The sequence below is a fragment of the Corvus hawaiiensis genome, chromosome 9, assembly GCF_020740725.1.
Source record: "Corvus hawaiiensis isolate bCorHaw1 chromosome 9, bCorHaw1.pri.cur, whole genome shotgun sequence".
In the NCBI taxonomy this organism is placed as follows: domain Eukaryota; kingdom Metazoa; phylum Chordata; class Aves; order Passeriformes; family Corvidae; genus Corvus; species Corvus hawaiiensis.
The window spans coordinates 11,965,982-11,991,390 of record NC_063221.1 but is presented as its reverse complement, the minus strand read 5'-3'; the positions used below and the strand labels follow the sequence as shown (position 1 = coordinate 11,991,390).

General features: G+C 40.0%; 1 protein-coding gene across 1 annotated transcript; it reads right to left on the bottom strand.

Moving 5' to 3' along the window:
- Window positions 1-431: 431 nt before the first annotated feature.
- SLC25A24 (solute carrier family 25 member 24) lies at window positions 432-23,550 on the bottom strand. Its single transcript, XM_048312851.1, has 10 exons — window positions 23,218-23,550; window positions 12,126-12,252; window positions 11,553-11,640; window positions 11,007-11,118; window positions 8,250-8,408; window positions 7,757-7,909; window positions 6,585-6,692; window positions 4,819-4,986; window positions 3,598-3,748; window positions 432-2,938 (listed from the first exon to the last, which is right to left on the bottom strand). Exons 1-10 carry the CDS (start codon window positions 23,401-23,403, stop codon window positions 2,760-2,762), a joined length of 1,431 nt encoding a protein of 476 aa, XP_048168808.1. The 5' UTR covers window positions 23,404-23,550; the 3' UTR covers window positions 432-2,759.
- Window positions 23,551-25,409: the final 1,859 nt, after the last annotated feature.

Sequence of the window (25,409 nt, the reverse complement as noted above, 5' to 3'; positions counted from 1 at the left end):
CACATGCAGAGTAAATTAAGTCAATTACCTTGAAAAGATTTTATATTGATCCTTTGACTAACAAGTAAGATTAACAACAAAGCAAGATCAGCAGTAATAGAAGCAAGTATGTTCATCTTGATTATTAAAGAGTTCTGTCACACAACATACACAGAAGCAAATAATTGTGTAATACTCTTCAATGAATGAGCAAAAATACTAAACATGTGGTATTCCGTTAAGCAATGAGACAGTTTTAAACAGGATGACAATCAACTTATCTCAAACTATGTTTTCAAGTATCAGTGTAATACCAAAGTACAGTCTAGTCTGAAACTTATTTTTAGATCTATTGCCTCCATTTTTTTACATTGAGTATTATGCATCTAATGCAGCAAAGAAGTGTCATCTATGGGACCATGAAAAAAACACATCAGCACACTCTAGCCAGATAAGTAAACAAAGATTTATTAGAAACTGGTCGTTTTAAAGACCTAGAAAGGTAAACATACATTTAAGAGACAAAGAATACACAACTGAACACAGTCATCATCAAGGCACAATGAAAAATCAAATCTGAAACAGCTCATCTTTTCAACATCTGAAAAGGTCACCATAATTTCAATACTCATAATGGCACTTGCACACTATAAACAAAATGGAACAAATCTAGAAGATGGAAACTGCTAAAGTCATCTTTACATCACATACACAATACATTTGCTCATTGGTCACAGTCAAACAAAATTATCAGCAACTGATCTCTCAAATCCCACAAAGGTACAAAAATATTGGCAAAAGCAAGAAACAGTCAGATCAGAAAGGCATTATACATATAAATTATTTGGATAGAAGGACTTTTTGGGTTTTGTTGTTTTTTTTTTTTTTTTTAAAGTGCAAAGTCCAACGTTTCCCTAAAGGAAGGCCAAAATACAGCTAGAGCTGCCATTTTCTGAAATCTGATAAAATGACATTTTATAATACAGATTTTATGGAGTTATTATGTATCAGTTTATGGAGAACAAACACCAGCCATGGAAGCACTAAACACAAATTTAGTAATTGCTGTTTGAAAAATATGGCCCAAAGCATATGTAGAACAAGGGAGATTCAGGCAGTTATTTTTGCTTGCTTGTTTATTTGTCTACTTAAAAAAAAAAAACCAACCAAAAAAACCATGCACCCCTCCCACCCTCCACCCCCCCAAAAAAATAAAGAATTAAAAAGAGGACCCTTAATGACCTTAACAGAATAAAGTTCTTCCTTCAGTAATCCCATTTCAAGAAGTGGTGTAAGAGCAGTTGCTCTTAGAAGGTCAAGGTAAGTATAATCTCGAATTTACCAAGATTAAGACACTACACATTACAAAAAGCAGAAAAAGCCTAACAAATGAGTTTGGTAATAATTGTTAATCTATTTCAGTGTTCAGGCCTGAAGGGAACTGTGTCCCCCTCCACACACACACAAAAAAAAGGAAGTCACTTTGGAAGGACTCGTACATGGAAATACCTAACTTTCTGCATTGAGGAAGTGCTGCTTTGTTTTTTGAGGAGGAGCTGTTTCTCAAGCACTAACAAGTCTGTGTGCATGCTTTGCTTCCTATATTAACATCAATCTGGTGGGCACCTGAGGCCAGCACTGCCACTTGGTCACTTGGACAAAACAGTTCAGTATTTTATTATCCCAATTTCACAGTCACAGCCAGCATGCACAGAAGACTGATCTCGCGTGACAAACCTGTAAAAAACCTTTACATAATAATGCAATCCTCTACTGGCTGAAAGCACATGGTCTGTAGCCCTCTGAATAAGGGAAAGAATGGAGAGGCCAAAATGAGAAGCATTCCTCTTCCCAAGACAGCTATGAAGGGCTCTGCTATTGGCTGTATTACAATTACTACCAGCTTATACCGGATCCTCCACGTTTTTTTTAATTAGCAACTTGCACTTGTACAGAACAGATCTAAAATCCATGCTTCTTCTATTCCTTTGTATTATGAGCCTATAAAACATGCAGCTGTAACCCAAATTTTGCCATGGTTAGTGGTGCTGATATTTACAAGTGCAATGAAAAGCAGGTCCAGTGAAGCAAGTTACCAAAATTGCTGATTGTATTACAAAAATACCATGTAAACCCACTTGAGGTATTGCGATACCACAGAACAGCAGTTTCTCAGGCTCTTTAAATAACGAAAACCAAAAAAGGTTTGCCTGAAGATAAAGGTGATGGGCTATGTTTTAATGTGTTATTCCATCATTGTGTATATCCAAGATCCTATTTCTTATGAACTTAACATTCAGTCTTCAAAAATAACAAAAGTGCTCACTTCTAGGCATGCAAAATGTCACCTGTGAATTGCTTGAGTATAGGCAGCATGACAAAACAAAAAGTCACTTTCGTATATTCAGTATCAAGGCAGTATAAACTTCTCCTACCTTTGGTTTGATCCAAGACAAATACACATTTAGAAAAGACAAATTTAAAAAAACCCCAATGAGTAAAATATGCATGATTTCCTAAAAATAAAAACATACTGTTGATTTAAAGACAGTTTCTTGATTTTTTTTTCAACTCAGTAACATTTTAAAGTGCAATATATGTATCTGTTTAGAAATGGTGAACTAAAATTTAAGAAAATTTCTTCCCACTTAAGGGCAAATGTGGAAGTTGCAGCATCTCTCTATAAAGATCTGTCTCTGATTGTGAGAGCAGATTACTTCAGAAAACATTACTGTTCTGGTGTTTCCAACGTTAGAAGCATCTCACCTTTTTCCTTCATTTCATGCTATTCCCAAATTCTGTTTCATTTTTTCATATACAACATAGCTGATGCTGACAGCTGGAAGCACTTTCATAAAATTAGGGGCTATGCCCCTATAAAGTCCTCGGAGTCCCTCTGTAGCAACAATTCTTTGAAAGAGACCAACCATGTTCAGCTGTGGAGTTCCTTCCACCGAGGCTAGAACAAAAAGATAATGTGTTATGTAGCACCTCTAGTAATGTTAAAAATCTTGAGCAAGCATCAAACACCTGGATCGTGAGCCTACTATCACAGGGCCACTGAAAAGAGATCTTTTAATCCCAGACATTTGGGAGACATCCGTGCGTCTAAATCCCATTGAAAAGCATTATCCACCTATGTTCCTTTGGAAATCTAGGCTCCCATCCTTAAGTCTGTGCAGAAACCTATCAAACAAAAATCTCAACTATGAAACTATCCTTAGGAAATGTCCTACAGAACACACATCACTGTCTACCCTCACAGGACAATGCAAGCCCTGTCACTTAATCTCTAAAATTTAGAAAAGGCTCTAAAGTTTAGAAGAGTGCTTCCAGACTGTGACAGGGGCTGTGTCTGGTAGTCTTGTATGGAATGTGGCTCTCAGAATACACAAAGCACCAAGTGCTTGAAATGTTACTTTTTAATTTGAGTATGAAGAACAACAGTGTTGGGGGTAAGAGGGAGAAGGGATCAACATTAAGAAGAATTTTCCAGCTATGTCTTTGGTTTTTCCAAGGTTTTTTTTTTTTTTATTCCTACACCTCTGCTAGAGCTATCCCAAATGATACAATTTTAATGTGACCACACAGAAGCATTTTCAGTACAAGAGAACTCACCTTGAGCCTGCATGCGTGTTCTGATAAGAGCGAGAGGGTAACTGGCTAACTGCCCACATGTGCTGGAAACAGTGCCACACCCCAACAATACAAAAACACCTGGGTTAGCAGAGCTCGATGCATAATGTTCTAGCCACGTACTCTTTAAGAGCTGCCAAGGTATAAAATTAAACAGTAAGACAAGAGACCTGCATTTAAAAAGGTAAACAAATACTTCTTTATTCATAATAAATCCTAAAGGCTCAATCCTGAAAAGCACCAATTTCACTGGGCCAGTCCTACATGCTTGAAGTGCACAGGTAAACACCTTAGCACACAGAGAAGGACTTCAACCAGACTACAACAGTTAGTACCTAAAAGAGAAATCCTTAAAAGATCCGGCAGCAGGAACAGTGCCCATGCACCTGTAATACTTTGGGGAGAGGAGGAGGGAAACCCCACAGGGTGCAACAAAAGCTCCCACAGCTGTGCACATCATCCCATGCAGAAACAAGGATGCAAACTGTAGAAAAGAAATTTCATACAGCTTTAAAAATGTTTGTTCAAGCAGTTCTGATGATTACTAATGCACTGCCAAAAAAATATTTGTCTAGACTAGAAAAATAAATAGTCTGTGCATCTGAGTTATTTAACATACTTTGAAGCAACACATTATCTAAGGTAGATAAAAGATTTTGATTGCTGGTGGGTGAAAGAGGTGCCAGTTTCTCTGGAACGGAAAGACAGCAGTGTTTCAAACTCTTCAGAAAAGCCGTGTCAGCCAGAAAGAATTCTGGTGACATGCAGAGACACACAAGCAATTCAGGTTAATATAATCCACTCATAAATCCAACAACTGGCAAAAAAATGTATAAACTATCATAAATGAAGGATAGGGACCATAATATGAATATCCTTTTAAAGGCCCATATTTCCTATAGAATGGGTATGCTCCAGTCTAACAGGGTTAGGTAAGTATGAAAGCCTGTTGTACTGCCAAGGTCTGTATAATCCTCTCTTAGTGCATTTCCTACTTGGTACTCTTGCATGGAAGGGCCCATCTGCCCAGGCACTCCTCAAGAGGGGCAAACAGAAACACTGGGGTCTAGTAACAGAAAGTCTCATTTGTCTTTTTAAAATTGAACCAGCTGTAATAGTACAATAATACAAATTCTAAAAAATATTTATGCTTTTTGTAAATTAATTAATGGCAGCTACATGCATTCAGTGATCTAAACTCACCTCATAAACAGCAAGGTCAATGCCAGCATAAGGAATTATACCCAAAATATTAGGAATATAACCTTTGTAGAAGGCCTTAGGACCTTCTCTTTTTAAAATCTTCTTAGCACAGTCAAACATCCCAGAATATTGCCCTGTTTTACCCACAGCCAATCTGGTCTTTAAAACCTAAAAGGAAAAAAATAGCCTTAATTACATACCTCTTTATTAATCTGTGTTAGATACACAGTATATCTCTGCTTATTCAGTTCTCTAGAACTGCTTTGCACTTTGGTGTTCCAAATCTCCTTTGATTACTGGTAAGGCATTGTTAGCAGTAGGCTTCTTCGGGTTCTGTCCTTAGTGCAGAGCACGAGGCATTACCATACACTAGCTTACAAATTCTTAGCCTTTTTAAATTGCATTTCAGCTTTATTTTCTTGATTAAAACAGGCAGTTATTTGATCAACTTGAAGGCAACAGTATAGCCAATAGTCAACAGAAGTATTAGCTAAGGAACAATTGAGAGCACTAATATGCTAGCAGATGGCACTTCTGGTCTGGGAACACTAAAGCATATTAAGAAAATAATCTTTCAAGAAGTATGACACTTAGAGAGGTAGTTAAGGAATGTAAGGATTGTGTCTCACTACTGAAACCCAGTACCTGATTAATAATGCAAATAAATCTGTACTGCATCTTGGAACTAAGAAATTAGTAACAGCATCCAGAAGAAACCACAAAGGGAATTTCCTGAGCAACAATTTGGTCTACTTTAAAGCCTCTTAAGACTGCATCTTTCTCAGGCACTTGGCTTTTTGCTCTTACTCAGAAGCATCCTGAAAACACTTCTAGGACATTACCATACCTTTGTGAGGAAGACCAGAAGATATTATTGCAGAATAGTTCACCTGTCTCCACTGATCAGTGTAATCCAGACAATCTACATCATGTTTCAGTTATTCCCTAACTTAACCCATCTCTGTACTCAGGTCAGCTGGGATTCAGCCTCTGGAACAGCAAGGACGCTCTTTAAAGAGATCATGATTGCTGCAGCAATGAAAACAGTTCTATTCCTACTGAAATCCCCACCCATGCAAAAGCTACTTAGGTTACATTTGCCATTACTACCAAACTTGATGTAGGTATTGGTTTAGTCCCAGACCCAACACCTATTCCAACATGGATCTGCACAAGTGATGAACTTTCTGGAGAACCAGCAGTAAAGAAAGTACATCCTATTTCTGTGAAATGTTGTGCAGTTGTTACACTACAGCAGTTAATGTATTAACACTAGTTAAATTGCAATGTGTAGTACCACCTACAGGTATGTCCTACAGGGGGAAGAGCAAATCCACCCAGTCTGAGCTGTAGCTGTTACATTCTTCCTTCACACTGTTGTCCTTATCAGACACAGCTTCCCATCATAACACAACAGAACTTCAATTCTGTCCAGACAAGAACATTCCTTGCTTATATATAGCAGGAAAAGGATTTATGCCCAATTCACAAAATTCTTGAATATGTACTGAACTTTAAATGTTCTTGGGAGATTTTTTTCCTGAACTAAGTTTCATTTAAATATTGTTTAAAAAAATATTATACAGCGAAATATATGGAAAAATTACAAGAATCAGTTAGAACACAGATGCTAAAATGCCTAGCACTGAAATTCTGAAAGGATGTCCAAGAGAGGAATTTTTACAATATTTTCAAGAGCAAAATGGGGTCTACTTTGGAAACAAAACAAACATTTTGCAGGCTCCAATGGAAGCAGATTTTCTTACCTCCATGGGATAAATAGAAGTTTGTGCTGTTGCTCCAGCCAAAGAACCAGATACAAATCTTTCAACAGTGCCTAATTTGCCATCTTCCCTAGTGAGTATCTTCTTATACTGTACAGTTAAAACAGAAATAAACATACATGTTTTTTAGGTGCGGCAAGAGTTACTATAAAAGGCAAGAGTACAGTACAAAATGTCTTTTCAAGCTTAGTTTTTCATGTATTTACAGTTAAATTTGTGAGCCCAAAAAGATTCTCCAGAACACAATAAACATTCCAGCCTGCAAGAATTCTTTGGATTAAATACCTCGATCACCCACAGTTCCATAGGTGTTCTGCAAACAGCCAGCAAAAGGGTACCTACACTAAGAACTCCAGAAAACAAAGAGGAATCAAACTCCCTTGCAGATCCAGTTGTCCAGCAAAGAATGAAAGATCAACTAGCAATTTCAGAGGCACTTTCAGAGCTGTACAGACTGTGTCATTCCGAGAGTAAAGAATAATGTGCCCAAGGTTACTCTGTGGCACCAACATTTGCTGTTCAGTCTTGCAGCACCCCCCAAGTTTATCTGATATTTTGTTGCTTTTATCTCCCAGTTGATGTGCAGTATGCTCATTCAGTCTTACTTGAGGCACTAGCAAGCCCCAAGCCCTACAGAGGAAAAGTAAAGCTCATTTAAATACACCAGAATGGGAGTTCATTTTCCAAAGGAGGATTAGGCCTTAACATGATGCTTAAAGCTGATTCAGAGGTAAATATAACTCTGAAATCCAGGATGAGGGCATCATACATAGCACTGTGATATTTGACTTTAAATGAATCCCGTGTAAGTTCAGCTAGCATAAGTGAGAACTTCTTGCCTGCTGTCACTTTGAAGCAACAATCTACATATTAATGCAGGTCTCCATACAAAGCCATGCAGACTCAGGGCAGTTTAAAACATCTGACAGATATAATTAATTCGCACTGCTTATAAAACAACAGTAAAATCTGACTAATAGTAAGTATTCTATTCAGAATAAACTATTTTAAATCTGAAAGTCACTCAAATTACTATGACAAAATCCCCAACCATGACAAGAGCTCCTATATAATACAACAGTGCCAATAATGAACAGTGAGAGTGATTCAGGACTTTATTTAGAATTATTTTCATTCCTGATTTATCATCCTACCTGTTCATAAGCCCAGAACTTAATAGCTGTTTCAGGAGCTATTTTCACAACATTTACACCATTCCCCCTCCAAAGTGATCGGACACCACCTTCTTTCAACATTTGCTTAAAACCGCTGGCTATATTCATTTTGTTTGACTTTGAACCATGAACCTAAAAAAAAAACAAAACCAAAGTCACAGTAGACAACACTGTTCTGATTAGATTATAAAACTCATCAGTATTAAATTGATTAAATATATCAACTAGTGAAACTATATGCACTCCTGAAAAGATCTTATTTTAGTGGCACAAGTACTGTAATATTTTGCTTACATTTTTTCCCACGTCTATAAAATACAATTCTTATGAATACAAAATATGGAAATTGTCAAAACACAGCCAGACCTCTTCAATTCACATACTAACCTTGGCCCTCAATTTTTTCCCCACAGATCTCTTAAAACTGAAGTGATACACTGGAAACCAAGAAATTCTTTAACATTGCACCTACCTGCATCATGACTTTAAGGCGATCTAAGGGTGCTGTACCTGTTCGAGAGACAGCACCAGCCACTCCTCCTGCCAGCAGCTGCTTCCACCACTGCCCAGTCTTTTTCTCTTCCTCCGTGAACTCATCTGGAACAGTCAAACTATCTCCTATATCCAATACCTTTATGAATCCAAAGCAAAGATGTGCAAATAACTATCTCATTCCATCACAAGTTTTATCCACAGTTCTAATTCCAAATTAATATACTACCTAAGAATGTGCAAATAAAGTGCTAGTTACAAATAAAAAATAGCTCTAATTTACTTTCTATAATTAACTTGTTATGCATGGCTAGTCAATGGAAAGCAACTTTAAGTGACTTCTATATAGATATTGAGCAGTAGCACCACAGACCCACCATTTCAAAGACTGCACCATCATCATTAAAAATTACAACAAATTTCCTCCTTGAGTACGGCCCAAGCAAAGACATTCTGTCATTATCAGCAGTCCTTTAAAGTCAGCACTAAAGCTCAAATGCTTATATGTTGCAGCTAACCTTTCACCAGACAGCCTTGTGGGATTAGTTTGGTAATCTCCTAAGGTTGCTAACAAGAGATTTCTCTCACGGTAATTTATTCACACATATGTGGGATGTCTCCTTCCCCCACCCTCCCCAACATTTTAAAGCAGGGTTTTTACAGCTGATATATCACAATATTCTATTTCTGGTAATTGCTGTGTATTACCCTACAAAATGAAAAATTTGACTAATGCTTTATAGATTTTCTTACCATCAGTTATACTGAAAGGCACATTTAATTACTTTTCTCAGCTATAAAAATTTGGAATTTCACTAAGGAGGGCATGTTTGCATTGCCACTGCATTTGATCAAAAAACAACATTAATATAGGCTTTAATGATAAAACTAAGACATAACACTATGAAATCTCACATGTCACTTAAACAGTCTTTGCTCTTATGTGTAACTTATAATCACGATACATGAGAAAAAGTACACTGTAGATAATGCAAATCTGCTATTACACATAAATAAAACATACAAAAAGAATAAGAATGCATTAATAACTGATAAGTACTGACCAGAAAGTGTGTTAACTGATAAAACTTTTAAACTATCAGTAATTTTAACTGTAGACACTATATCCCTAATTTATGCTGCATTCTCTGTCTGTTAGTAGACAGAATACTGTCCTGGTCATTTGGAACAAAATTGCAGAAAGCAGACTATAAATATAGCCACTGGACAAAAAGGATAAGCACCAGCTATTCTGGATATTGAACACAGAACATGTTAATTGGAAAATCCTTTCATCTTGCTCCCATTTGAGGTTTCAACATAAGGTGTCATCAGTTGCTCAACTACATGGAAACATCAAAAGATCAATCAAAACTCAAAATACAAATTCAATGTTCTAAGAGATATTATGCATATCTACCAGGGTTTAAACCTTGTGTGTACCGAGACCTAAATGTAACTAAGGAAAAAAAAGGTAAATTTGAGGGTGTTTATAACAGAAAGGCCACAGCTACCACAACAATTCTATGCCAATGCAGCTATCTGCCTGGAAGAGTCTGACAGCAATTAAAATTTTATAATAAAAACAGAATTGTAAGAGCTGTCTGTCAATGCCAGCCAGGCTGGGAGGTCTCACATCTGCTCTTATCTGAAAGACCAGCTGTGTTACCGTGTAGCTGGATTTTGCCTGCTGAGATAACTGGGTCATCAGCTGACTGCAACACTAAGATCACAGGAGACTCCCTCAGCTGTTTCTTGGGGGCAAGTAATGACATTCCATAAAGAAAAATACAGATCTTATGTTTAATAATAGTAAGGAGCATTTTATTAAAGCAGAGGTTTTTTCCACTAAGTAAGCTGGGACCAGGACTATTTGATCTCCTAGCAGTGCTTCAAGTGCTTTCTTCAGCAAACAGGGAACTAACTCCCTTTTGGCAAGCATTCCTGAACTGAGGTTGTACAGTGTCAAACACTCAAAGCTTTCAGATCTCATAAACTGTTTTTTATTATGGAAATGCTGACTAATCCCTGGAGATATAAATGGTCTCACTATATTCAAAGGTATCTAACCTTATTTCCTCCAATAATCTACAGGAAGGATATTTAGCAAACAGCATTACTGTTACTTACTTTATTACTGTTCTTAAAAATCAGTCTTAAAAAATCAGAATGAAGGTGTCAACAGCTCCATTCAATAAAAACTTAAAACATTTTTCTGCACAGTGGATAGCCTATTGCTGTAGATTCTGTATTCTTAAAATAAAATCTATGGCACGAAAGAGCACGACGTGCACAGAAAATCACCAGTAAAGACACCAGTGATTTTATGATAATTATAATGATACTGTATAACTGCAAATACTAATTTCAACATAAGAAGCAAGTTAAAATGTCTATATAATTTGTTTCAACAAATGAAATCATACTTTAATGTGTGAAGAAAAATATTTAATATTGTGGTTATTACTCTTCTGTAGGATTTCTCCAAAAGAGAAAAAGGATTCCATTCTAAGAATTATTGATAATTATTTGCTAAGTTTAGCTGAAGTTCTTTGTTCAGAAGAAACTCATGACACAATCCTGCTTGTAAATGGGAGAGCATAAAGTGAAAAGGAAAACCAAACAATACAGATATGGTTGAAATACAAGTGTGAGGCTGTTATATTCAATAACACAAATTAATACAGCAGAGGTGAACTTAAGAGCTGCACTAGGTTAAAAGAGAAGTTGAACTTACAGTGGAATGTTTCCAATATCGAATTATTTCTTCAATGTCTGTAGCTGGATTAAACATAAAATGATCTCTCCACTCATTCCAATCTACTGTCATTGTCCCATCAGCATCAATACTGAAAAGAAATTGAACAAAACTATGTAAGGAAATAGCAATGGTGGGGTTTTGTTCTGGGTTTTTGCTTTTTCTTCCTCCTCCCCTCCCCCCTGCTTTTTTTTTAACTTGGATTATCACATCAATAACAACTGACTGTAAATTCCATACAGTGACTCCAAGGCTGAATCTGCCATGGCCTTTCAATACTATGCTTCTCCTACCCAAGTGCATCTGTCCTATTCCATCTAAAAACATAATACAGCACTTCTTTCTACCAACAACATTTACAAAGAAATAAAGTAACATTTTCCTCCCAGAACCAGATGTTCCAATAGTAACTACCAACACTTTTCAAAGTCATAATCCCATTTATCCCCTTCTCTGAAATAGAAAAATATAAAAACTAACAATACAAGGAAGATTAAACTGCTTCAAAAAATAGTAATTCCTGACCTCTGCAGGATCTTTTCTGCCTGTTTTTCTGAAATGTTTATACCCAATATCTTGAGGGACTGGACAACTTCTGAGGCTTCAATTTTTCCTTGAAACATTAAAATAAAGATGATACATATTTAAAACACAAATCTTAATAAACTTAGCACCTTGGACCTCATTGTAACAGCTGAATAATTGCAAAGATGATTTAAAAAATCAATTTAAACACAGATGATATGTTTTGATTGTCTACTACAAGGATGAAGCAAATGGGATGCAAATGCAGTTAGTTAAAAACTGGTTTATCTTTAACAGCTAGAAACAGTCAGAAATTTCCTTACAGTTTCTCCATCTGGGGAACAAGGAGCCCCAGTTCAGTGTACTTGGAGAAAATAGAAAGAATAAAGACTATAATAATTTATTTTTTTGATCTATAGCAAACTTTAATTATGCAATTGTTAAGGAAAAGAAGTAAGGATTCCATATTCACAATTTTTGGTTCCAGTTCAGACAAAGAATATAAGTTAAAGTACTTTTAATGCACAGTTTCTTCAAACAATGTTTGAACAAATAAAATAAATCAAGGCATACCATCATTGTTTTTGTCCAGGCTCTTAAATGCCAGTTTCATCTTTTTTTCATGTTCTTTAAGATACTGCATAAATTCTTCAAAATCCAGCTGTCCATCCTGGTTAGTATCTCCAGCTTTAAAAATTTTCTATTGTGAGAAAAATGAGTATTTTACTTGTCCAAATTACAGCAGGTCACAAAGCATCATTTTGTTTTCAGAATTTAACACACTCAATATTTTCATAGAGAGAGAAAATACTTAGCAGTAAATACATATTTTAAAAAATGTTATTTGTTATTTATATAACTTTTCTGTGCAGAAATTTTAAGGTTTCTTACCAGCACTGGCAAGTTACACCTACAGGTATCAAATAATTTGTGGAGGAAGAGGTGGGGGACAGGAGAAAAACCTGACAGAGAACAAGTTTAAGCCTGTGAGTTTCCTGTATATGAAATTTGCCAGTAAAATAAACAAGCAGAACCTTGACAATCATCTTAATCAAGTGGTCTATTAATTATGAATTATAAAGGTGAAAAAAACAAACAGCAATTAACTATTTAAATGCTGACCAAAAAATTACAAAGATCTTGCTCCACTAGCACTTCCAGCCCTCAGCATTTGAGGGAACACGGCTTTCTGCTTCAAACTGAAGCCCTGACTACAATTTTAAACAAACTTGTAACAAATACAAACACACTTATCTTCCTTTCTTGTATGTGCTTCCTAGGAACTGTCCACACATAGAAACACCTCCATGTAAAATTAACTACGCACTGAGTGCATGGTATGCAATTGCCAGGACTGCAGGGAACAAGTCTGAAACACAGCCCAGGCAGACACTTCTCCACCAACAAAGGGCCAGAAAGCTTCACCATCTCTGTTAGAAAAGGGAAATCACAGCAGCCCCACAAGCAGCAGCCTGTAATTGCTGAGGCTCGTGCTCAAGGCAAAGCCTGGAGAAGCTCTGCAGGGTTTAGGAGCTTGAGCTTTACGCTGCAGCAAGGGCAGCTCTGGACACGGAGAGCCAAGGCCACAGCCACTGCCACCGCTCCTCATGCTGCCACAGCACTGCCGCCTCCTCTGGCAGGACCTGCAGGAAGCCAGCAGGGAAAACCAGCCCAGAACCCTGCTCTAGAACAGGAGATTTAAGGGGAAATTATGTCTTATCCCCTCCTTTGGACGTTGGTCCCTGTGGTTTCCCTCGATGTGTGAAATCGTAGGGGGGCAGCACTCAGTTCCAGACGGACAGGAGACCACCCTGACAGCACAATCTCCTCACTAACTGCAGTTTCAGAGCACTCCAGGTTACGCGTAAAGCACACACCAAAAATTCTTCCAAGAATCTTCTATTTAGCAGACTGCCTTGCACAACTGTAGTTTCTGAATAAAGTAACTCTCAACAAGATTTGAATGGCTGTTCTAATCTGCAAAATCTGGTTTTAATTCTTTACTCCTCTTTAATTAGTAGAGGACCTCAAAAGACCAAAGTCCAGCAAGTTCTAGGCTACAGAAACTAAACATAGAGGAAGCAGAAAACTGGTGAGTATATCTAGTATTTGGTGTCTGAAAAAGACTGAAGACATCTAAACACATTCATGTTGCCTCCTTTGTCTTTCCTATCCCTCTACAAAAAATAATGTGCTTTAAAATTTCATCTCAAAAACCTAACATTTATAAGATTATCGAGGATTTCTTAATGAAATGGAGGAAGATTATGTGGTACGCCACAGTGAAATGAGCAAATTATTTCCTTCCCATAATACAGCAAATTTTGCACAATAAAAATCAACTCAAGATACCACATATTCAGGTAACTGTGATTTGGTATCAGCTTTGAAAAACAATGTTCTTAGTATAGTTGTAAGTCCAGCTTGATTGTAATTTCTGTTAATAACCTGTCAACACAGATAGATACGCTCATGAATTCAGTTTCATGCCTCTGTCAATATGGTTAGTGCTGTTCAGAATTTCCCATAACAAAAAAAAGTTAGCTTACATTTATGGATATTTATGGATACAGTCCTGACCATGACCTTCTAACAAGCAATTAAGAAAGGCTAATAGATTAATCATTCAAAAAACTCTCCCCCCCCCCCCCCCAACCTAACCAAACCCCACCATTAAAAACTAGTCTAGTCTGAAGAGTTCCCTCTCAAAGACCCTGCAATCCCAAGCCATCTTTTGCTCCATACATGGCACCTCATGCTGCAGGGTCCGAGTGTCCTGCTGGGCTCCCACACTCTCCTGAGAAGAGGTGACTTACATGGCACTTGTAATCACTCTGCATGAGTTCTACTCGACACAAATTGCTAGTGTTCCCTATTGCTATCTGAACTACACAAACCAAAAGGAAACAGAACAAGGAAAGTGTTGCTCTGTCTCACAGATATGACAAAACCTGAACTAAATTATAATTACAAAACCTCCACTGCTGAGGATGATGTGAGCCAAAGAAAACTGGAATTTCCAGAAGTTTAGAGAGCTGGTAATTTCTGTGTGTGAAGGCAGGCACCTTTCAGTTCATCTGCCAAAGATTTAGTGGATTTCACATTGCAACAATGAGAAAAGGGTAAGCACAAACATACTCTCCATTTCCTACTTTTGTTTTGACAGTTATTTTCCAGACTTCAAGCCAGTCTCAGCCACTCTCAGTGCAGCAAAACAAAAATGATAGAGAACAAAAACATATAGCACATGTGTCTTTCTCTCAGTACAAATCTAAAAGCTCATGCAAACAAAAGCCTATGCTGTCAGGGAATGTCATGAAATGAACTAATTGTGTGGGTGTTAAAGTTTCAGATTAAAATCAGTAACTTGCAAGGTTGTGGAACTAACAGGAACACTGAAAGAAGCTCATCTTCCACTTCATGGGCAGAAACTTCCTCCTGGGGCATTCCATACCCCATGGCCAGAGCCAGCAGGAAGACACCTACTGGATGCTGTAGGGAGCCTGGCACACTAAGTTCTAGGTACAAACTGCCCCTTCACAGCATCAAATAATAATTCAAGTTGGAAGGAACCTCTGGAGTCCATTGAACACAACCCCAGCTCAAAGCATATCTACTTAGATCAAATTAGATCAGGTTGTGGGGGACCACATCCAATTGAGTCTTGGACACCTTCAAGGAAGGAGATTCCACAGCCTCCACAAGCAAAACACTCCATCATTCAATCACTCCCCACTTCAGTTCAACAATGAATCCAACTCTGCTGTTCTGCATTTAATATACTACCAAATTTTGTATAATTACAGCCACTTGTCATTCTGCCAGTGCCTGGGTCACCAGCTTCTCAGATGGAGGAGAACTGGATGCATTTTAAAATAGGCATGCTTACAACAATAGAGCAGAAACCAACCAAGGTGCCAACACTCGCTTGTAAGTCCTGGGAAACAATGTTCAATATGCCTGCCACATAAAACCTGCCATTTCTTGTTACAGCCTTACTGTGGGATCACCTCACCTTTACAAAGGCCCAGACCCAAATGTTTATTTTTCAAGGCACACCATCTCTTTTCTCATTGTCTAAAAACTGTAACCCCAAGCAATAAGGAAAATTCACTGGATAAAATGAAATGGTGACCACATAAAGAATTGTTAATTACGACAGATTTAGGACAACAGTTTAGATGATGACATGAGCTAGTGATGTGTGCTTGCAGCCCAGAAAGCCAATCATATCCTGGGCTGCAGAAAAAGAACCATGACCAGCAGCTCAAGGGAGCTTCCATCCCTCTACTCTGCCCTTAGGAGATCCCACCTGGAGTACTGTGTCCAACTCTGGGGTCCTCAGCACAGGAAAGACACGGACCTGGTGCAGTGGGTCCTGAGGAGGCCACAGAGATGATCAAAGAGCAGGAGCACCTCTACTATGAGGTGCCTATGAGGAAAGGCTGGAGTTTTTCAGACTGAGGGAGAGAAGGCTCCAGGGAGGCCTTACTGCAGCCTTTTTGTACTTAAAGGGGCTTATAAAAGAGATGGGGACAAACTTTTTAGCAAGGCCTGTAGAAATAGGACAGGGAGTAATGGTTTTAAATGTAATGAGTGTCAACCTAGATTACACATAAGGAAGAAGTTTTTTACAATGAGGGTGGTAAAACACTGGCACAGGTTGCTCAGAGCGTAGCAGATGCTCCACCCCTGGAAACATTCAAGGTGAGACTGGGGGGGGTTCTGAACAACCTGATACAGTTGAAGATGTCCCTGCTTATTGCAGGGGAATTGGACTGCAAGACCCTTTAAAAGTCACTACCAATCCAAACAATACTATGATTCTGTGATCTTTCTTTTTAATGCTACAGGCCTTCATACAGACAGACTAAAATGCTCCTGTGCTGACCTATTTGATCCTGATACTGCCACCTTTGTCTTTTCTCCTCTTTTTTTTCTTCATAATTCTACTACTTTTTCTGTTGCATATTTTGTTAATACAGCTGTTTTCAAATTCCTGCACAACCAGGCAACATCAACATGAAAGGCCACAAGTAGACTGAAACACTGAAGGTATTTTTTAAAAAAATTCTCCGTTATATAAATCATGTTGCAGTGTTGAATTCCTGCTCTTCCAGAAGACCTCTGTATTTGGTGTGGAAATGTAAGTCAGCAGGTCTGTTGAAAAAAAAAAAAATTTACAGACAGGCTTTATATACACATCAAAAACTCCTTACCCTCCTCTGTAAGCGTCCTGATGAATTATTAGATTGCTCTATGCCAAAGTTATGAACTTTAACACATTCATGGCTACAATGTTAAGACCAAGAATGCAACAGACTAGAAATCTCAATGTTTTTATGTAGACTTTTCATTTAAATTCACAGTCTAATTTTCACATTATTTCATATCATTATTTATGTATTGTGCATAAGCCTTACATTCTATTTACAAAACTGAACTGTGCATGAAGGGTGGGGCTGCTGAGTATAAAGGATTACCAATATATTCATTAGCTTGTTATTTCAGCTAATTAATATAATGTAAAGAATATTTAAAAGGAAATGATTCATCAAGAAGTTACTGGCTTCCTATCAAGCTATCTACAAGACACAAGCACAAAACAGCACTTCAAGATACACCACTAGTGCAAGTAGCAATTATGTGTTCTGCAATCTGCAGCGAGAGTTCCAAAGAGCACAGATACAAATCCTGCAAAGACCTCCCACCACAGTAAGATCATCATCATGCCTTTAGACATTCCCACATTTCACATTTGCTTTTAAAATCAGAAGTACTATATATAAAACCAATCATGATATACCCTTTTCCCTTTTTTTCCCCTTTTTCAATTCTTTCCCTCTAAAATTTTTTAGCCATTCACATAGCTCTGCAGTCTACGATTTTAAGTTGGTTGTAATATTATTGGAAGCCAAATTCAGTCAGAGCTGAAGTATACACAACACTTCTCTCTTTACTGGACACATACCTGACAACAGTCCTATTCCTATTTATATCTGCTAAGACTACACAAATTTATGCAGACTACGATAACCCAAAAAACACTAGCAAAGATTATTAAAGTCAGCCTTGTCAAACTACATCAGTTGGGAGATAAATCCAGCATAAAGGGAAAGGGCCTGAGGATGTGTTCAGACAGCATTATGGCCCAGTGAGTCCATGTAACACATGAACTAGATTGACACCTCACCTCCAGAAATTCAACACAACACTGAGTAAAACAGGAATTTGCACTGCCTCCAAAGGCCTCCCAACTTGTCCAAATTCAGCATTCATATTTACTCCCGTGCCTCTCAAAGGATACTACCAACATGTAAACAGTATCCAAGCGAGCCCCTTAAACCTGCCACAGACATACATTAGGAGGCCCTCACTCCAGTACAGCAGACTTGCACCCTTGACAGGAGCAGATGTTGCTATCAGCTGCAGAGCTTCCTCTTCCTGTTCCCTGTCCTAAGCACCACTCTTCCCTGCAACAGGACAGCACTAGCAGAGATCTTCTCACTGGTCCATTTCAGCTAACAGAATCTCTAGAAAACGAGACAAAAAAGGACAAGATGCAAGTGTGAGTATGCTCTCCCAAAATGCCTTGCAGAAGCTGCTTCCTCAGGACCTGGATAAACTCTCTCAACTCATAGCTATGAATTAAATTTCAAGAATCTGAAACAGCATACATGGAAGATGCAAACTATCCCTTGAACTTTCCTTCAGCATTCCTTGCAAGTTACACTCTTATTTTTGACTTTGAGCATGCTGAGTTTTCCCATTAAACAGGGCCACTCTGCTACAGAGGCATCCTGGCTGTAACCATCTCAAAAGATTTAACAGTTTACCTTGTCTGTTCACCTGGGACACACGGCTGTCTCAAGACAGGGATTTAGCAAAGCATTTCAACACAGCGGTTAAGAGATGTCTCAGAGGTGAGGCTTCCCATATTTGGGAATTCTTGGCATTCTTGCATTCTTGCACTTTGCAGCAACAGGAGGAAGAATTAATCATTCACTGTACTCTGTCACTGTTCAGGAAAAAAAACTTATCAAGTTAGTTTTAAAAAAAAATTCATTTTGTCTCCTTGGATGTTTAAAGTGTTAGGAAAACAAACTTAAGATTCATCTTGCTCTTTCATATGGAGACTTGCAGACTACAGCACGTATCAGTTAAAAGCTTCTGAAGCTGTACACATAGAAATGAAATAATGATTTACATTGTTTGCTTACAATGGAAGCAAAGTAAATTGAATACATTCAATTTCCAATTTACAAATTGAATACATTACTGAAGATATTTGCGGTATTTCACAATTAAGTCCCCATAAGCAGTCATAATCATCTATTATGACCTGAAAAGGGAAGCTTAAAGGAACTAAAGAGTTCCAGTTTTCTACAATCACATGACATGACATCTGTTTTGATAAAAAGCTGAAAATGCCAGATTACTCTAAATCTATAATACCAGGTTAGGTAAGAGAAAGCTTCCATTCATATAAAGAATGACACAGAGACAGGGAAGTAATGAAGCTTTTAAGACTGTGACTCTGCATATCAGGTATGAGAAATTCCAAGAGTAGATACAGTGTGATATAAGATGCCCATGTATCTTCCTCTAAGTTGCCAAAGTAATCAGTGTTTCTTCTGTTTCTAGCCAAGCTACAACATGATGAAGGAGTCTTTAGTTAACTTGGTCTACTATCCCTCTAATTTTGCCACATAGGGGAAGTTACCAAAACTAAAATAAGTACAAAAATCTTAAAGCAGTGGAGAAATATTTAAGGAAAATCTCAGCTCAGTCATTAAACAAGTGTGTGCTTTCTGGACTAAGAACTGCTATGGAAAGGTCAAGCTCTGAAGCACTATCTAGCTGCAGTTTTTAGAGGACAGAGAAAAGCACAGAACGAAAATACACACCTGGCCCTGTTCTCACCCATCCTCAAGCTGAGACACAGCAGTGGAACACAGCACAGGGACCTGCCTCACTTGACAGAATTCTGAATTTCCTATGGTTTAAATGCAGAAACATACTTCAAGTGTTCTGCATATTTTTAGACTTGATTGGACTCAAATTTTCAGAAACAGTCAATTATTCTGAACAGACCATAGCGTGATTGTTGAAAATTTAGTCTCATTAGGCCCTGTCTCCACCACACAGACGTGTCTCTTCACACTGTTTCTTTATCCAAAAGAGTTTTAATGTAGCCAAAGACTTGTTACAGAGAGTTAGTCCAAATAAGATCATTAGACTGGTTCCAGAATGTAGTTATTCATTTCAGTAACATCTTCCTACTGCTAGCTCCAGAACTCAATGTATAAATAGTACCTGAATTTGAATACTTGGCTGTTCCTGTCCCAAACTGAAGCTTGAAATATGGGGTTCACCTCCCACGGATTTACTGTAAGGACTGATTGCAGCAGAAGGAAAGAGTGAACAAAAATAGTTCTTCATCCAACCACTCACACCATTTATGGTGCTCCCGCCTACAAGACTCACGGCATTCTGAAGACACAGCATGAGATCATTTGTGATCTGATCCCAGCATCTATTCTGTGTCTCTGCTTATCAAAGTCACTGCACAATAGCTGTTAATACTGCTCGTAGAGCAACATCTGACAGTTACCACGCTGAACTCCTCCTTCACAGGTGTTGACACATTATATCAGGAATCTTTTGCAAAGCTTTGCAAAGTAGCCCGTTCCTAGCAGGTAATATGCAACAACATATAACAGGAGTCACCCTGGCAGCCTCCAAGCAGCACACATTCCAGATTTTCCAGTCATTTACTTTTGTTTGTCAGATACTGCCACAAGGCAGGTCAAGTAGAACACAGGAGGTTCTTTCTGTCATGTTGTGCTATGATGTCTTGCTATGGGGGAAAAATGATGCTTCCCTAGAGGGGGATGCAAGCCACCTCCAAAGCTTACCGCACACGTTCACAACTGATGGAAGGTGCATACCTGTAGTCCATTACTCGAATGGATAGTAGCTTTGTCTCTTTTAAAAACATGCATATTCCTTCTAGAGAGGAACTTCACTTGAAGACAAAAGAGCAAAGTAGTACTAGTAGCACAAACACTAATTTATACTGTGAAGATGGTACAGCTTTGGATCAACCAACGGAGTTTGCAGTGAAACCCAGGAACACTCAAACAGTCCCTTTTCCACGGGTTAGCCAGGAAACAGCTGTGCGGCTCAGAAGAACAATGGCCAAGACTCCCAGGTACATGGATTTCATCCTATGTGCTGAAAGCCAGCCTTGCAAAGAGATTTTTGGAAACCTAACAGCATCAACATAACTAGGCTTGAAACTCTGACCCAGCCACAAGGCACCAAAGCCTACTCTGCTCTAGGATATCCCAAGCTCTGCCCATGCCATGGTGCCACTAATGCTGGCAGGGCTGAGCAGTTCAGTAGATAACACTTTGCCCCATTGTATAATATTTTCATGTCTCAATTCCTTACTCATTAGTTATTAGTAATTATAAGACTACTTCTGCCTCTCCAAATACAATGATTCAATATCTGACTTCGTTAATAAAACACCTTCTTGCCAAGCACTAAGGAAAATGAATTCAACATCGCTTCAGAGCTTGAAGTGGGAGAAGGTCCCTTTGAGCTGCAAGAAAGTACAGGAAGCAGAGTAGCTACATGAAGACAGGAAAGAAGCAGACAGCAAGTCTTACTGAGGCTCTTGTATTACAAGAAGTCTAGTTATTAACAGGTACACAGCAGCAGCCTAGTTTCTAGTTCAAACTGTGCCCACCGTCATTTAAAACAGTGAGCATACAGAAGTTTCGCTGCACTCCAATGATTCTTCCACCCCTCCCAAATAAGAAGATGACTCATGGCTTATTTTGTTTACTCTGTGTCTTTAACAACTAAGGCAGCATTTCCTGCTCTCTGTTACATCCAGGTATGTCTATCTATTTCATGGGTATCCCTTTCAGTTTATCCTGAAGCAACTGAAAATAATACTGCACACCTACTCAGATGTGCACTATTAATGAAGATCACTGATTTTGAGAAAGAATTTGGAACTTCAATTCTAAGCTGTCAGATCGTCAGCAGCACACCAGTGCTTTCAGTGAATTATGTGGGAAGACCACCATTGTTAAACACCAGAAAATTAGCTGGTCACCTGTTTGCCCATTGTTCAATGTAAGTAAAAATCCCGAACTGTTACAGTCAAACTTGTACAACAGGTTTACAACAATGTGTGTATAATGTGTAACTGAAGTTCATAGCTAGCATGCTCTGAACACTGACAACTCTCGTGGATAAAAAAGGCCAACCTGTCCCTCCTTTAATTACGAAAACCTAAGAACACAAAACGCGCCTATTGCAAAGATGATTTTGACCAGCAGCAATACTGCAGTGAAAGTGTGCTTTCATTTATACTCTTGCATAAACACCATTCAACTCAAGAGGCCTGTTGGATATTTTCTCTTAAGTATAGGAGACAGAGAATTAAATATAATAGAAGGAGGCAAAACAGAGACCAAATGAGACCACAGGGAAAAACTGTCACACAGTCAGCATAATGTCACTGAATTATTGACCCAACACATCTTTTAACATTGGAGTTGAAATTTAAGTTCCTTTTCCTGCACCTCTATCAGAAAGTATGCAACAGCTAGTACAGGCATGGCAGTGGAATGCCATGGAAACAAGCAGAATTGTTACAGTAGTAGTTCCCCCCCACAGATCTCACCTGTACCTGCTCAGCCTAAATGAACCTATGTGTGTCTTGTCAGCACAGACTTGCCTTACCACACAAACACTTGTGCCTACAGAATTGTGCATTAAATGATTTTATATGCTGATCCCTGGGGATTACCAAAAATAATCAGGAAAGAATTTCTCTTCCAGGTAACAAGTCAGATCTGCTAATGTAAGTCAGCACCACACTGGAATGCTTGATGACTTAAGTTTTACTGACTTCTGAGGTCACAACATTGATAAAAGGGACAAAGGAATGTAATAGTCGAACTGATGACTGCAGAAGCCACACCACAAAGTTCCAGCACTGTCGGTTTCCTGGTTTGATAGCCACTGTTACAAGTGTGCATTTTCTAATAATGGGCCTCGGTATCTGACAACAGTCCATGCCAAGAAGAATCATTTCCATGTGCGTGTGTTTAGCTTAAATAACTACTTCTGAAATTGCAACCTACAGCTATGCAGATTTACACTACCTGCTGTCCAAAGCAAACATTAATTTACTCTGATCTAGATTATGCATGGGTGGAGTGGTGGACAAAAGCTGTAAATTACCATCATTTATCATGCTGGAAGAGGAATATGCTATCGAGTATCACTCAACACGGAGTTAAAGGATGTCAAAAGTCCACACACGATGAGTAAACCCACTTGGCAGAGGAACCACCGACAGCCGTACGCGCTCGGGACCCTTCGCCTACAACCGGGGCGTGCCTGTACAACAGGGCCCCCGGGCTGGAACAGCGTCCCGGGGAAGGAAAACGGCAGGCCCGAGGCCGCCTCCATCCCGGAGCGGCCCCAAGCCGGCGGCCGCGGCTCCCGGGCACGCAGCAGCCCCGGCCGCGCCGCGCCCCGTCCCTCGGGCTCAGCGCCGGGGGCGCGGCCGGGCCCGCCTCGCCCTCCCCTCCCCACTGCCGCGGGGCGCCGGCACAGACCGCGGGCCCGCGCTTACCTCCTCCGCCTCCTTCCCCAGCGGGATGCCCATGGCCCGGAGGCCCGTCTGGAGCTCGGCAATGTCCACCCTCCCGTCTTCGTTGAGGTCCAGTTTTCTGAAGAGGTTGGCGTACCGGGAGTCGCCATCCCTGTTCCCGTCGCAGGCGGCCGCCGGCAGAACGAAGCCTCGCAGGAGCTGGAACATGTCGGGGCCGTGTAGCGCGGACAGACGGACAGTGCCCCTCCACTCCCGCCGGCTGGGCGCGGACGAGACACCGCCCGCAACGCCGCCACCGCTCGCAGCTGCCGGGGGAGGGGAGCGGAGGGGAAGGGAGGGAAGGGCCGGCCCGGCGGCGAGGGGCGGAGGGAGGGCGGGGAGCTCTGGGGCTCGCTCCGCCCCTGCCTCCCTCCGTCCCCCCCCGCCGCTGGGCGGGAAATGTGCGATGAGGGAAGAGGGCGGCCCGCGGCCCCTCGGGCTCGTCATAGTGCTCCCGCCCGCACGTACACGGTTGTACCAGCTCAAGGGTTCCAGCACAAGCAGCAGCGTTTTTTGCAGCAAAACCGCTGCAAAATACCTAGTTTGGACACTTGGGCTCATTCTGGTCCCCCCCATTCTAGTCTAGCGCTGGAAGCCTCAGTTGAAGGTGTATGAAGAGCATCCCAGCCTAAGGGGAGTCTGAAAGAGCTTGGCTACTCGGCCTAACAGAATAAACATTAGAAGAGGAAACGTCTAGGTTTTTTTGCTCCATAATGGCTTCATAAATAAATCAGTAGAGTTAATGGAAAAGTACACAGGTGGTCTAAGAGTAAATGGATAGAAAATGTCACCAGTCTCTCTCTCCACAAGAGAGCTGTAGTGAAAAGGAATTTCAGCTGCCACTGAATTGAGTCTTGCTTTCCTGGTGCAGACTCAGCCAATACACAGCCTTACAGCAAAAACTTTGTAGCCTTGCTCACAGAGCAGTTAATAAAGCTAATGTGCTACAGTGTCTGACCATGGACTAGTGTTTGAAACTACATGCTACCAGGACTTGCATATGTAAAGACTGCTGGATTGTGTTACAGGTTCATTGCGTCGCAGAGTAAGTGGTGTGGGAAGGGACCTCTTGCTCAAAGCAGGCTCACCCATGAACTCAGACCAGGTTACTCAGGTCTTTGAAGACCTCCAAGGATAGAAACTGGACAATGTCTCCAGGGAGCCTGGCCTAAAGCCTAACTGTCCTCACAGGGAGGAAGATCTTCCCTTCTAAACACTGAGCTGTTCTCATTTCACTTTGTGCCTGCTGTCTTTTATCATCCCACCAAACCCCGCTACGAGAAGCCTGATCCTATTTCCTTTGTAAACTCTGTAGGTACCAGCAAGGTGGAGGCCTCCTTTTAAGTCTCCCCAGTTATTTTCTCCCAGTTGGCAAGTTCAGTTTCCTCAGCCCCTCTTCACAGAGCAAGTGCTCCAGCCACGGTGGCCATCTGCTGAACTCCCCAGTTTATCCATTATTTCCAGGCATTGGGGAGCCCAGAACCGGACTAGTGTACAGATACAGTCTAGCTTGTGCAGAGTAGAATGGGATAATCTCCATCTCCTGGCCACGCTCCTGTTAATACAGCCCAGGATGCTGCTGGCCCGTGCTCAGATTGCTCTCTGCCAAGACCCCCGTGTCCTCTCAGCACAGCTGCTCCCTGTGGTTGCAAGGGACTATCCCTTCCAATACGCAATACTTCATGTTTGTCCCTGTTGAATTTCATGAAGTCCCTGCCATCCCATTCCTCCAGCCTCTCTAAATGGCAGGCATACAAGGTGGTCCTCCACAGTTTGTGGGAAATACTGGAAAATACTGGAACAGGCAGAGCCTGAACATACTTTACCCTCATCTGGAATAAGGGAAGTAAATATTGCTGAAGGTCACTGCATCCCAGTGATGTTATACTGCCAAGTAGTACAGCCTTTGATTCCATTTTTCTCCTCATACCGTCATCCTTACACCTTTATCTAATGAAGTAGCATTCTCTTTTATCCCTAATCAGAATATGCAAGCAGTATCTGTACTCATTACTGAATACAATACCTGGATAGATGACATACATCTATGAATGAAAATCAGTGCTACCCTAAGCTCTCACTGCCTACCAATAGATTCCTAATAATATCCAGCATTGTTGCTGTCTGAGGTCTCAACGAGTTACACTTATTTTCTTACATGAGTATTATACTAA

Bases quoted from the DNA above. Each gene is read 5' to 3' on its own strand.
- SLC25A24 (XM_048312851.1), bottom strand. From the start codon at position 23,403: ATGTTCCAGCTCCTGCGAGGCTTCGTTCTGCCGGCGGCCGCCTGCGAC. The intron at 12,253-23,217 runs GTAAGCGCGGGC...TTCTCACAATAG, and splicing joins TGGGGAAGGAGGCGGAGGAG to AAAATTTTTAAAGCTGGAGA. The intron at 4,987-6,584 runs GTAAGAAAATCT...TTTTCCTTTTAG, and splicing joins CTTCTATTTATCCCATGGAG to GTTTTAAAGACCAGATTGGC.